The 13,896-nt window shown below is 47.3% G+C and overlaps 1 protein-coding gene across 10 annotated transcripts in view; it reads right to left on the reverse strand.

The window, feature by feature from the left end:
• TANC1 (tetratricopeptide repeat, ankyrin repeat and coiled-coil containing 1) overlaps positions 1-13,896 on the reverse strand; it is a 253,872-nt gene that overhangs the window by 45,873 nt on the left and 194,103 nt on the right. For 8 of the 10 annotated variants that reach the window (XM_055572465.1, XM_055572473.1, XM_055572470.1 and 5 more), the window contains 6 exons: positions 13,173-13,295; positions 11,930-12,211; positions 11,033-11,190; positions 8,091-8,322; positions 6,566-6,732; positions 4,223-4,830 (listed from right to left, as the gene is read on the reverse strand). In XM_055572465.1, the coding sequence (XP_055428440.1) occupies positions 4,223-4,830; positions 6,566-6,732; positions 8,091-8,322; positions 11,033-11,190; positions 11,930-12,211; positions 13,173-13,295 (1,570 nt within the window). The remainder of the gene's footprint in view (positions 1-4,222; positions 4,831-6,565; positions 6,733-8,090; positions 8,323-11,032; positions 11,191-11,929; positions 12,212-13,172; positions 13,296-13,896) is intronic. The other 2 variants (XM_055572469.1, XM_055572468.1) reach the window with 1 other exon arrangement.

The raw sequence follows: 13,896 nt of genomic DNA on the forward strand, positions 1-13,896 counted from the left end.
CTCCTTGTAGGGGTAAGAAAGCTAAGCTGTGTAAGTGTGTTTGCCATGTCTGGGTACAGGGCGGACATTCAACTGACACTACCAATTAATCCCCCTACCAGCCCTCTCATGAAGGAGCCACCTTATCCACTTTCCCCTCCATGTCTGTAGAACTTATTCTGTCTCCCATGGACTCCATGCCTTCATCTAGGCCAGTGTGTTTGGAAAACATGCTAAGGGCTGCTTACTCCAGCAGCAGTGACTGCTGTGTGAGGTGAATCATTTTCATTTCTATTAACCTGACACTTGTGAAACTTTGTTCTGCTGAGAAAAAGCAGCTAGTTGTAGAGAAAAAGATAAACACTGTGAAAAAGAAAAGCATTCTTCTAACTGTGTTTTCTAGTCATTGCTGATCTAGAGGATTAAAAGCATGCATCACTTAAATCATATTTATCTATCCAGATGCTTGCCTGTTTCTCAATTATACAGCATGTTACAGATGAGGAAACCAGGGCAGGTGGAAACCACAAGACTGTTTTTCGTCCTACAGGAGAAGGTGTGACATGTAAGCACCCACTGCCACTGAGTCTCCCACTTACCGTCTTGTAAGGGTCTGGAGCACATACCCTGTGCTCCCTTGCACACACTACCTCCCAGACCTCATGTTTCAGCTCCCCTTCTCACAGGACCACCTCCCCTGCCCCCATGGAAACCACTCTCTGCCGTCTCCCAGTGCACCATGCCCTCCCTGGCCCACATCAATGGGCTAGTCCCACATGACTCTGATCAGGGCCAGTCTCCCCACCACGGGCTCAGCCACCCTCAGTCTCCCAGTTTGCTAGCTCTGTGGCCATGCCAGCTGTGACCACCACAAAACCTGCTAAGTACTGTGGTTGGCTGGCCCTGGTGGGTGATGACCACCCACCCTTCAGTGGTTGGGCCAAAGGTGTCCGGTGTGCTCAGCTAAGCACATGGCTTCCCACCTCTCTGAGGAAACAATTCACCACACAGTCATTGGGTACCCGAGCTCCTCTACACTGAATATACCTTTACATCCTTCCTTCCTAAGATCACAAGCCTCCTTCCAAGTCTACCCACACTTACTGTCCATTTTCCAAAGCTTACACATATCCAGCTTTTTACCACGTGCCAGATGCAGAAAGAGTAACTAAATTATTTTATTAACCTGTTTGACCCTGTGAATCATGAAGTATCATGATTCCAAATTGGTGTGCTTGGGGGAAACAGAGGCCTGTACAGGTAAATGATGGGCCCAAATAGGTGATAATGCCCGAGTAGAGCGTGACCACAGTCTACATAATATGAGCCCCTGTGCTCTTCCTCAGCATAACCCAACTTATCCAATCATTTGTGCATTAACATCCCCCTAGAACCAGCACCTTATTTGATACTGGGGATCTCATGGGGAACAATGTGAGGTCCTTGCCCTGAGGAGCTCTCAGCAACTGGACTGGAGACACGTAAACAAGACAAAATCAAGCTAGAATCGTGCTGTGAATGGATGCTGCAGAGGCAAAGAGGAGACTCGATGACCCCATTCCCTCGAGTTTCTAATTTCTCCCCCTTCACAGATTGTGTTTCCATGAACATGCTGTCTCAAGGATGCTTCCAACAACATCCCAATCCCTTGTGTTGTTTAAAACATAAACCAAAACTCTTCCCAACCCTTAACCCCAAACCTCTCCACCCTTTTACTTTCCATGCCAGGATGCTGGCTCTCCTCTTTCACTCCTCACAACCCAATGGAAGGAATCTCCTGGAGATCTAGGACCCTCCTCCCGCAATGAAAAGCCAATGGCTTCCTCTGAACCCTCAGCTCCCTTCACTTCTCAGCAGTGCTTACTTCCTTCCCCTCCTTCCCAGAAATCATTCTCCCTGTCCCAGAAGTCCAGCATTCCCTCTCCCCCAACTGCACTTCCTCACCATGTCCCACCGTTGCCTCTCCATCAACGATGCCAGATCTTTAACTCCAACCTCTCTTCCAGTTGTTAGACCCCACCTGCACCTTGGAACCCTACAACCAACCCCATGAGCTCACACTGCTAAACTCCAAAGCAGCTCCTGCCTAACAAAGCCAGCTCTGTGCCTCTGCCTCTCTGACCTGCCCTAAGAGCAATGCCATCCCTCGTTTCTGAAGCATAACACCTCAGAGTCATCCATACACAGCACCTCCTCGACTCTGCCTGCAGGCCAAGCCAGGCCCATCTACCTCATGCTAGCAAGGCTGCTCTCCACTTCACTATCTTCCTGTAAAATGGTCTGACTTGGTTAAATATATCATAGAACATCTGTCACCTAGTTTTTACTGACTGGCTAAATAACCTGGGAGTTAGTTTATTTCCCAAAGCACTTTCAAAAGATAATCAACTCTTAGCCCAGTGTCACCTAAGAAAACACCTTATTTACAACATAAAAGAGCAGCTAGACCAAGAGAGTCAATGGTAAGTCAATATTCATGGAAGAAACATATACATTACCATATGTAAAATAGATAACCAGTGGGAATTTACTGTGTGACACAGAAAGCTCAAATCAGGTGCTCTGCGACAACCTAGAGGGGTGGGGTGGGGTGGGAGGTGGGAGGGAGGTTCCAGAGGGAAGGGACATATGTATACCTACAGCTGATTCATGCTGATGTATAGCAGAAATAAACACAATATTGTAAAGCAATTATCCTCCACTTAAAACTCAATAAATTAAAAAAATATTCATGGGAGAAATGGATTACGTGGCTCACAAGTGCTTATTCATTTCATGTCCAGGCCTTAGCATTGGATTAAACGGCCAGGGCAGCCCAAGGGAGACAGCTGAGAAGCTTGTTAGACCTCTTACACAGGGCCGGGAGCAATTCCGAATCAGAGAAGGCAGGAGCAATGATGCTGGAAGTGAACCCACCCTTATCCAAGAACATTTGCGCTTCAAATTCCTCAGTCTCTCACCCTGACTAACACCACGCTGCAGGGTGGGCAGGCTTCCCGCCTACCTCCTCCCCTGGACAGTGGGGAGAGCTGTGTCCTGGCCCAGCTCTGCTACAAAGCCTCAGTGGACCTCTGACTCCTCGGATGCAGCCGCCCACCGCCAAATGAGGCACCTGAACTCTGAACCCGATTCCTCCCAACCCCAAACCCCAATCTGCTATCCCTGCAGGACACAAGTACAAAATGAGGTGGCCGGAAGTGATGGCTGCGTTCCCCTCTGGGGCCACAGATGCATCAGATCCCCGGGACGAGACGCCACAAGCTCAAGAGGTAGCAGAACGGCACTGAGAGGCAGTCTGCAGATTCCCACCCCCGCAAAGGAACGGAGCCGTGAACAGGCTTGAGGGAAGCCAGCTGTTCCCTGCAGCTGGTCCCACACTCTCCTGCACGTGTCCCTGAGAGAGGGCACTGGGACCTAGAAGAGAATCACAAAGAAATACCGCCCGGGCACCACCAGCTTCTCCTTCATCCAGATGTACTAAGGAGTCCTACAATACTAGCAATTAAAGGAAGGAAGCTTTCACATGGAACTCTACTCAACGTGATGTGGCAGCCTGAATGGGAGGGAGGTTTGGGGAGAATGGATACATGTATGTATAAGGCTGGGTCCCTCCACTGTCCACCTGAAATGACCACAACACTGTTAATTGGTTATGCGCTCAGTTGTGTTTGACTCTTTATGACTCCACAGACTATAGCCCGCCAGGCTCCTCTGTCCATGGAATTCTCCAGGCAAGAATACTGGAGTGAGTTGATTCCCTTCTCCAGGGGATCTTCCCAATCCAGGGATTGAACCCATGTCTCCCGCATTGGCAGGCAGATTCTTTACCAATAGTGCCACCTGGGAAGCTGGTTAACTGACTATACCCCAATACAAAATAAAAAGTTTTAAAAAAAAAAAAGAAGGAAGTTTTTGTTTGAAGGCTTCCCTGGTGGTTCAGACAGTAAAGAATCTGCCTGCAACTCAGGAGACCCAGGTTCAATCCCTGTGTCGGGAAGATCCCCTGGAGAAGGGATTGGCAACCCACTCCAGTAGTCTTGCCTGGAGAATCCCATGGACAGAGAAGCCTGGCGGGCTACAGTCCATATGGTCACAAAGAACTGGGCAGGACTGAGCGGCTTGCACTGTATCATTCATGCTGTGTTGTCTTTCTGCAAAATAACATGAATCGTGTTTGTGATCCCTTCACCAGCCAGGCATCAGGCTTCCTGCACAGAGCTGCTGGGTAAGCGGCCCGTCATACCTGGGTTCACACAGGAAGGCTGTGTTCTCGCCATCTGCTCTCCACACGAGCCACTCCCTGAAGGATGGGTGGCAGAACATGCGGGTTTTGTCTCGCCGCTTGATGAGGAAGCAGGAGAGGGCATCCATCCTCTGCTGGAAGTCCTCCCAGCCCTGCTCCCCTTGGACATGGCCGGCATTGATCGCCTGGAATATCTGCTCATCCGTCATGGGGTGGAGGGATGCCAGGGCCACGTTTAAAATGGGAAGTGCTCTCTCGAAAGCAGACTGGGTCATGAACTTCATGTTGCACTGCAGCAGGTAGAGCTCGGAAAGAGACACAGGCACCACCTTGTAGCTGGCGCTCTTGATGACCAGGTGTCCCCTTTGGAAGAGGTCCAAGGTGAGCTTGAGGTACAGGTAGGAGCCGAGGCTCCGCAGAACCAAGTGGCTGCTCACTTTGCCGATGAGGGCAGCATCAGCCTTGCCGTTCAGCGAGATGTTGCTGAGGATGTCCTGGCTGCTGTGGACCCTGTGCTGGACGTAGGCGTGCAGGTCACTGTGGATGTCCTTATTGTCCGGAAAGTCATCCAAGGACAGCTTGACAAATGGCAGCTGGCTGACGATTTCCTGCAAAGGAACAGGGCCCCACAGTGTCACTCCAAGGAGATTTCTTTTTCATGTCAGCTGCACTTCAAACCAGATCCCCGAGTTTTCTTTCAAGGAGGATTTTCATGGATTACAGGGACTCATTGTTTTATCTTAAAACATGTAATAGGATAAATTGAAGATAAAAAGCTTATGTGAAAGAAATGCCTGATGCGAGATTAAATCAGAAAAGGCTTTCCTGAGGCCCTTATCCGAGGATGTGGAGCCAAGTGAGATGGAAGAGCCTTGAGCTGACAGTGACAACCTGGCTGCACCAGCAAAGGGGCACTGAGACCCCAGGTGACCTGATACACCCATAATCTTTACACTGTGCAACTGGTGATTCAACAAGCACAGACACCCACCACCTCTGCACATCTAAGGCCATGGCCAGACACTGGGATCAGAGGCGTTCTTCACCGTGCGTCAAGATTCCCAGCCAGGGCATTGGAAACCGCCCCCAGGCTGGGCCCCGGGACTGCTGTAATGAAGCTGTTAGACTTGCATACAGCCCACTATTTTTTTGTTGTTGTTAGGTTTTGTTTTTTTTTTTTGGTAAACTTTTAAATTGCAGTGTGATATACAGAGATGCACAAATCCTAATTGCATGGTGTCATTCACTTTCTCAAGGCCAATTACACCTGTGGGACCAGCAGGGAGACAGAACATTACCAGCTCCAGACACCCCATCCCTTTGCCATCCCACAGGTGACGCTTAACAGGAGAGGTGAATTTTGTCTTTTTTTTGTTTAAACGTCCCACCATCATTTCCGTAGCATGTCCTCACTGAATGCGACAGCTGTAGGAGGCAGGCTGAGGACTGTTACCCCACAATGATGCTAACTGAGCCTGTGAAAACTCAACACAGCTCGAATGCAGAGCACAGGATTCCTGCTCCCGTGCTGCTGACTGCCACACTCTGCCCGCTGTGTGAAAAGTGACTGAAAAGTGTATGATCAAAGGTCTATAAAAACAAACGCAAGTGCAAATGAGGTCCAATTCTACTTTTAAAGAGGAAAAGAAGGACCCAAATGCTATTTTTAAATAAATATCATCCAAAAAGGGAAAAAAATAAAAATCCATGTCTTGCATCATTACTAAAAATGGATAGGGGTAGATGCAAGGAGTCAATGGTTGTTAAGATGTCATTACAGAGTTCAAATGAGGGGACAGCTGAGGAAGAGAAAAACACATACACTCTTCATTTTGCTGCAAGTGTTATCTCATGTTTAAGTTTTAGGAAAAACTGGACCTTTTTTTCAGAATTGGCTTTAAAAATCTTCCTCCTTTATCTCTCCCTTATCTCTTCATCGAAAAAAAGAAAAAAATTCACTGCAAACCCATACAAATAACTACCAGCAAGAATAACTTGAAATCCTAGTAGGCTTATTGGCCAGGCCCCTACAACAGCCCTGCAAACTGCGCTGCGATGAACTGGGGCGAGACACTTCCGTTTTGGAAGCACCAGTGTAGCTTAATCAAAGTAGGGAACTTACCTGACACCTTGACAAACGTGCCTTGGGGGTAAAAAGGTTAGAGCTTTGCCTGTTTAGGGCTCTGTACACTAATATTTCAAAGTTCTAATACACTTTTCAATTCAGCAGCTAAATGATTTACAACAGTTTAGGTTGTTAATGTTAACCTAAAATTATAATTATAAAAATTGCAAAATTGGGGCATAGGGTCTTGGAAAGAGATTTGAGAATTCTTTTTTTACCTGGAAATTGGCTCTTACAGTCACAATCAACTTCAACCAAGCAGGGAATTTAGAAATAATCTTGGTAATAAAGGAAGAAAGCGTATCTCCATAATCAGGTTTATGAAACTCAGCTTCATTTAAGCCATCTATCAAAATAATGTATTCTTCTTCAGGAATTTTCTGCTCTAAAAGATAAAATGATTTTTTTAAATTAAGAAATTATACATTTCTATAAGAGAGCACCACCCAGGGTATTTTAATGCACAATTTAAAGTGTTTGGGAAAACTAAAAAGGTTTACATATGGCAGAATAAGTGGTTTTCACAGAAGCATATTTTCTATTAAATTTGTAATGAAAACCAGAGTGCAGAGCCAAAAGAAGATCAATTTCCACCAAACAGTTTTCAGAAACATTCAGCATCACATGCATTAGCAGGATCTCACCCACGTGCATGATTACAGTTAGCTCTTCAAGAACTCCTGTCACTGGAGTGAGTGACAGCAAAGACAGCCAGCACGCACTGAGATCAAACCTGCAAAAGACTCTAGGTCCTGACCCCACCCCGCCCCACAGAGCTCCCCTGATGGACTCTGGGAGGGCAAGCTGACCCTGGAAGGTCAGAGCATCCCACCGAAGGCACACAGCCAGTGGAGGCGAGAACTCTGCTACACAGAAACCTCCAAGCCTGAACCTAGCTTTCTATTCACTTGGTGCCAGCTTCCTGCCCGGCGATGAGGAGCAGCGATGGCCTATCTGCTTCACTCCCCTCTCCCTGGCGCCAAATGGCAGAAGTGCTATGGAGACAGGTAGACTAGCTCAAAAGGTAAGGAGCAAGGGGCAGGAAGGATGAATAGACAAAGGCTCAGAATATCACTAATGCCCCTACTGAGACGGTCAAGGGCAAAAAAACCCAAATGGCCACTTCAAGAAATGACTTTAGCTTCAACTGAACAGTGAAAGTGTGTCCGTTCAGTTATGTCCAACTCTTTGTGACCCTATGGACTGTAGCCCACCAGGCTCCTCTGTCCATGGGATTCTCCAGGCAAGAGTACTTGAGTGGGTTGCTATTCCCTTCTCCAGATCTTCCCAACCCAGGGATCGAACCCAGGTCTTCTGCACTGCAAGCAGATTTAGCATCTGAGCCACCAGGGAACAGAGGACCCTGGAAAAAACATGCTGGCAAGTTCCCCAAACAATCAACGTACTACCAATGTACTCCCTTCCTGCTGAGTGCAAAATATGCAGGCAGCAGTTTCTAGGGAGCAAGTCATCTAAATAACCTCTGGTTACAAATTAGCTACTTTGGAAATGTTCAACTGGGGAGCTAATCCTTACTGGAGGTATTCCATTTTTAAGGACACTATTTGGAGGGGGACAAGGTAGGGCCCTGGACAGAGGATTCTGAGGAAGGGGAGGAGACATGCACCCCTACATCCTCCCTGTGCCCACTTTGCTCCCTCCCCCAGGGCCGAGCAGACGCCCACCCCCAATCTGAGGACCATCCCAGGGAGGGGGAGGACATGGCTGGCCGCTGGGAGGTACCGTTTCTCAGGCTCGTGAGCGGCTCCAGCACGCCCCGCTTGAAGGCGGCCACCGGGTCCTGCACACAGGACCTGAGGCTCAGCATGCTCTGGAGCTGGGGCTCCCTTATCAGCAGGTCCCGGTAGGCGGCCAGCTGGTGGGACCGGCAGAGCAGGGCCGCGATGCTGTGCACGAACTCGGGCACCAGGCACGTGTAGGTGTTGTCGGCCTGGCAGTAGTGGTAGGCCACGACCTGCGGGGAAGCAGAGCCGTCAGCATCGCCGTCCTCTCCACACGGCTCCCTCCACGCTCTCCAACGGGATGCGGTGCTCCCATTCTCTAACAAGACGCCTTCCTTCTATACCCCAGGACTGAGTCATCATTTAGCTTAATGGATTCAGTCATTCCTCCACTTTGGAAGGAATGCTCAAGTTTGCTGAATTCTAGGCAGACTTTAAGTTGTAGCTGTCTGTCTGTCTTGACTGCCCCTAAGATCCCCACAAATTACTCCCTCTGTGTTGAATATAAAAGAATTTCAGGAAATGAAAGGTCTACTCTGGCTTAAAACAATTTCGAGCCATCTGGACAGTCTTGATATCCACTAGTACCATAGTCGGTACACGTCTGTTTTAAAAAAGAGCAGCATCTCCTTGGGAAACTCATTTCCAGCATCTAAAAAGCAGATAAAATTGGTGGCAATGAAAGCCAGGCTGTCAAGTCACTGCTGCTTCCTCTTGGTGGCAAGAGGGAAGGCAGCCCGGCTCAGGCCCTCAGCCTCCTCCCCACACTTCCAGCAACACCATGGAGAAGTTCAACAGCAGCACTGTTTGAAGGATCAACAGCAGACACTACCAAAATCCTGCCTATCATGTGAAGGGACACACAGGAGAAGGGAGGCTCCTGCCCAAGCGCTGAGAGGATCCTTTTTGTTGGGATGGATTTGAAGTGGCAGCAGGCTATTCATTAGAGAGACCCCCAAGGCAAGTGCCAGATGTGGCTCTGTCTTGAGAGTGGGGGGCATACTGCAGACAAATGAAAAATATGCGACTTTCCCAATGAGGATGAATGGAGGAATGTAAGCACAAGCTGGTGGCGGTGGTGGTGGTTTAGTCGCAAAGTCGTGTCTGACTCTCTTGCGACCCCATGGATGGTGGCCCACAAGGCTCCTCTGTCCATGAGACTTCCCGGGCAAGAATACCGGGTTGCCATTTCCTTTCTCCAGGGGATGTTTCTGATCCAGGGATCGAACCTGTGTCTCCTGCATTGGCAGGAGGGTTCGTTACCACTAAGCCACCAGGGAAGCCCTAAGTACAAGGTAAGGAAGGTGAAAAAGGTCAAAACACATTCATGTAAAGTGCTTTATGTTTTTCAGAAGGGTCTGTGTCACTGCTGTCCCGCTCAGCCCTACAAGCCCTGCAGAGGCAGGACAAGAACCACTGGCTATGGATCAGATCTGAGGGCAGCAGACACAGGTTAATGCCCTGCCAGGGAGACAGTCAGTCAATGGAAGATCTCAGGTCTGATTCCAGGTCTACAGACTCTCACAAAGCAGGTGGCAAGACAGGTGTGGCCAATTTGGAACCCACGTGACTTCTGTTTTTGATTACATCTATCATGGACACTGGAGAAGGAAATGGCAACCCACTCTAGTATTCTTGCTTGGAGAATACAGTGGGCTACAGTCCATGGGGTCACAAAGAGTCGGACACGACTGAAGCAACTGAACACGCATCATGGACACTCAGAGGGAAGAGACCTGCTCTTCCCTTCTCAACTGGACAGAGCTTAGCAGCAACGCATGGGGACCTGTGAGCTTGTGCAAACTACCAGTGACCCAGCACCGCAGTCCGCCTAGCATGGTGTTTGATAATAGGAAGTCTGGCAATCCAAGAGTGGGGCATGAAATCAATTTGGAGCCATAAAGCCTTTTTTTTTTTTAAATTTAATACAGTGAACTTTATAGATGTAAGAATAAGTATATAATGTTTTTGCTTCAGTTGTGTGTGTGATGATGTGTGTGAACACCAGGTGTTGAGTATCACATGTATTTCTTATTGTGGGTCCCAAACTGGTTTTAAAAACCACTGTCACAGGGTGGCTGTGAAGTCTGCACCATATCCCTCACCTCAGATCACCCGTACATGGCCAGAGGACTGCCTCAAATCAGTGGTCAGGGTGTTGGGACTGTCCAGGCTGGGTGAGGAATAGCCTTCATCGGGAAAGCAGAAGCAAGGAGCAGGATCTGGGGCTGGGGAACATTCGTTTCAGTTCCCCTGCACCAACCTCACCCGAGGGGGCTCCTCACAGTTGCTTCTCACCACTGTCCACCTGTGGTGGTTCTCCAGCATCACCAGCTCACGCCCCTTCTGCCCTGGGAGACCCAAGTGGCTCACGAGGAATGGGAGTGGTAACTGCTGCTGTGCAGGAGGGCAGCTTATGAACCTGTGCTGGTTGTTGAGCAGATTGAAAATTTCAGAAGGACCCTGATGATCAGGTCCTAGGAAGGGAAAGTCAGCCAAGTCTCTTTACAACATCACAAGAAACCTCTGACAGAAAGACACTTGTAACCAAGGGCCCTAGCAACAGAGTGCAGGTGGGGAAGGATACCAGGGGCACAGTAAAGGCTCCCAACCTCCTGCTTTTATACCAAATGAAAAATGAAGGAGGGCATGTGCTTACAAGAGTGGGTTTGTGGTGAGTGCAATGATATCTATGACGGCTTTGAGGAACTCTTTCAATTCATCATTTAAGATGAATAAAAGTCCACTGCCAGTGTCCTAAGATATTAATTTTCATGAGTACCTTTTATTTGAAGTACTCCATCACAATTTTATCAAAAGCTGTATTTTCAAGTTAAGCAACTCTTGTCTCCATGTTAAGATCCATTTTTAAATTCATTTCTCAAAAGCCACACTAGCAAATCTCTCTCTATGGGAGGCTCCCATAGAGCAGGAGCCGGTTACCTTAGAAGCCAGGTATTTCACGGCATCCTCTCGTGGTCTCTGGTTCTCAGAAGCATCAGACCCAGACACTGGGGGGGATTTAGCCACACCAGGACCACTTGTAGAAGAACTTGGTGAAAGCAGTGGAGTGAAAGGAACATCCTGGGAGGAATCCGCAGCTGCAGTGAAGAGACCAGTTTCATTATTTACAAGGATAGTGTGGGATGCTGAACATACTTCTTGGTTGGACCCGGAGAGTATTTTAACAGCTAATGAGTGAACGTGGTACCAAACGCAAAGGCCCAAATGGGAATACAGGCTCCCTCTCAGCCCTGTCTCCCACTACCCAGGTGCCCTCCCAGGAGAACCGCTGTTCCTGGCTTCATTATTTTTGGTTAAAAAAAAAATCTTTCCTGGCTCCCTGTTCCTGTTCACCCTGTTAGAAACACTTTGTTTTATTACACATAAAATAAGCTGTGGGTTGTCAAATTTGCCACTCCTTCCCAGTTGAAGTTAGTTTTTTTTAATTTTGGTAAGTCCAGCATAGAAGACAAAGGCTGTGAAAAACAGGATCCAAAAGAATTCCGCACAGACTCCTTCTGGCTTCTTCTGCCAGAAGACTAATCCTGAATTTTAGGACCCTGAACTCCTCAGAGCAGCTGATCAGGCCTCACTGCCCACATCAGGAGGGTGACGGGCCTGAGAGCTGGGAGAACACGAGGGAGGGCTGGCCTCACCCCAGGTCACACCTACAGAAGACTGTGAAAGACAGAGAATTCTCCAGCACGTGGTCACAAACCTGACACAGCAGCTGGAACATGAGGAAAACCGGGAATTTACGTCTATCCAGACAGCAATTCCCTCCACCTTTCTTATATTCATGCAATAAACGGGACCAGCAGTTAAACACGGACATACTTTTCGTTGATGAGCTGGGGCTGTTGGAAGCGATCTGCCTCATGCGGCTTCCATGGCAGCTCAGTGCCACCAACTTAGAAATGATAGCTGTCTTCCCAAAGCCCACGTTTCCAACAACCACCGCGCCTCTGTTTTCTGTCAGTTCTGTGTTCCTCAAGTTTTCTTCTATCTGGTGAAAGAGCCAATCCCTTCCCACAAACACAGAGTCTGTGGTTATGCTTGGTACTTCAAACAATAATGGTTTCAACAAAATGTCTTGTGGCTTGTAGGGAGCAAATCGTGCTTTGGGGGGGAAAAAAAAAAGATCATTATTTTAGAAGAGTGTCATAATTTTATACACTAAAAAACTCAGTTTATCGTTGCTGGTATGGTTTTACAATACAAGGGATCTATCTGCAAGTATTTAAAGCATGGTTCTTATAATACTTCCTGCTGCTGCTGCTGCTGCTGCTGCTGCTAAGTCACTTGAGTCGTGTCCGACTCTGTGCGACCCCATAGACGGCAGCCCACCAGGCTCCTCCGTCCATAGGATTTTCCAGGCAAGAGTACTGGAGTGGGGTGCCTTCGCCTTCTCCGATAATACTTCCTAATACCTCATTTATCATACCTTATTGGTCTTACAAAGGGTCCTATTAAAATGACTCTAGCCCTTTCATACTTTTAAGTTATTCACATGACTCAAGATAGATACACAGAGGATTAGAGAAAGTGATGAAGGAGCCAGATGATGTCTCATCAGTTTATTTGAAATAGTACTTAAGACCTGTTTCTTCCACTTCTGTAGGAAAAAATAGAAATGCATTTCCCCCGAAGACAGTGTCCCAGCTCTTATCGGGGTGTGGTAATACTTTGACCCTTATTGTGAGATTTTTGGCCATTCAGCTGTGCACTTCAGCCAGAAGCAGGAGGTGGCCCACAGAGCCTAAGGAACCGTAACAAAGCTGATTCTTTGTTGGTGACCAAAAACTCTAGTGAGTGATAACCCTTCACTTCAAAATAACATACTGAAGAATAATTTTTCAACTCCAGAAGCAAGTTAATTACATAACGTAAGGAAGAGGCTCCAAAACTCTTAAGGACAGTTTCCTAGCACACCTTAGAGATACAAACTTCTTGCACACATACACTTCATATCATGTTTTAAAAACAGCTGGCTTGAATGCTGGTTACCACAGACTTTCCATGTTTACTGAATGAGCTCATCACACCCATAATCACAGCAGATGCAAAGATAAATAAATACCTTTAACTTCCTGTGCCCTACCTCCAGCCGTATTGTGCCACGGTAATCTAATTGACGTCCGAAGGGGAGCATTTCTCTGTCCATCCAAATAACTCAGGTCTTCCAATTTGGTTGAGCTCGTTGCTGTAATATCAAACCAAAGTTTAGTCTCTTCAAAGTTGAGTTTAATATCATACCCAAACTACAAAAAATTATAAATTACAAAGCCATTCATTTCAGGCTTTCAACAAAATTTACTTCAGACTGACTTTGGTTTGGTTTGCCTACCCCCATTAGTTTTTCTGTCAGTGTTGTTAATTAAGAAGTGGACAAAACCAAGAGCTCCTCATTCTTGAGCCAAAGTCATGTTGATACAGTTGCCAGAATCTCCATTACTCCAGGAAAGAGAGAGACCTCACCAGAAATTTTTAGAAGAAACCTGAATCAAGTGAAACTCAGTAAAGCTTCAGTACTGACTGCAAACACACAGCACAGTGACTTTTCATCTCTGCAGCTCGAGAGAGTCTTACGCTGTCACTAGAATTCCAGCTTTGCTAACTAGGTGAGCACCTTCTGCATGGACAATTCCCCAGGGCTCAGAACCCTAAAAGTCAGCTCTTGGCAGTAAAAGTAACCAAGTGGACTTAAACAGAAAGCTTCAAATTTTTATGTATATATTATAGATTATATATTATACTATATTATTTTTATGTATTTTTTCAATTCTAAAAATAAGGAATCACAT

The sequence above is a fragment of the Bubalus kerabau genome, chromosome 3 (assembly GCF_029407905.1).
Source record: "Bubalus kerabau isolate K-KA32 ecotype Philippines breed swamp buffalo chromosome 3, PCC_UOA_SB_1v2, whole genome shotgun sequence".
Taxonomy (NCBI): domain Eukaryota; kingdom Metazoa; phylum Chordata; class Mammalia; order Artiodactyla; family Bovidae; genus Bubalus; species Bubalus kerabau.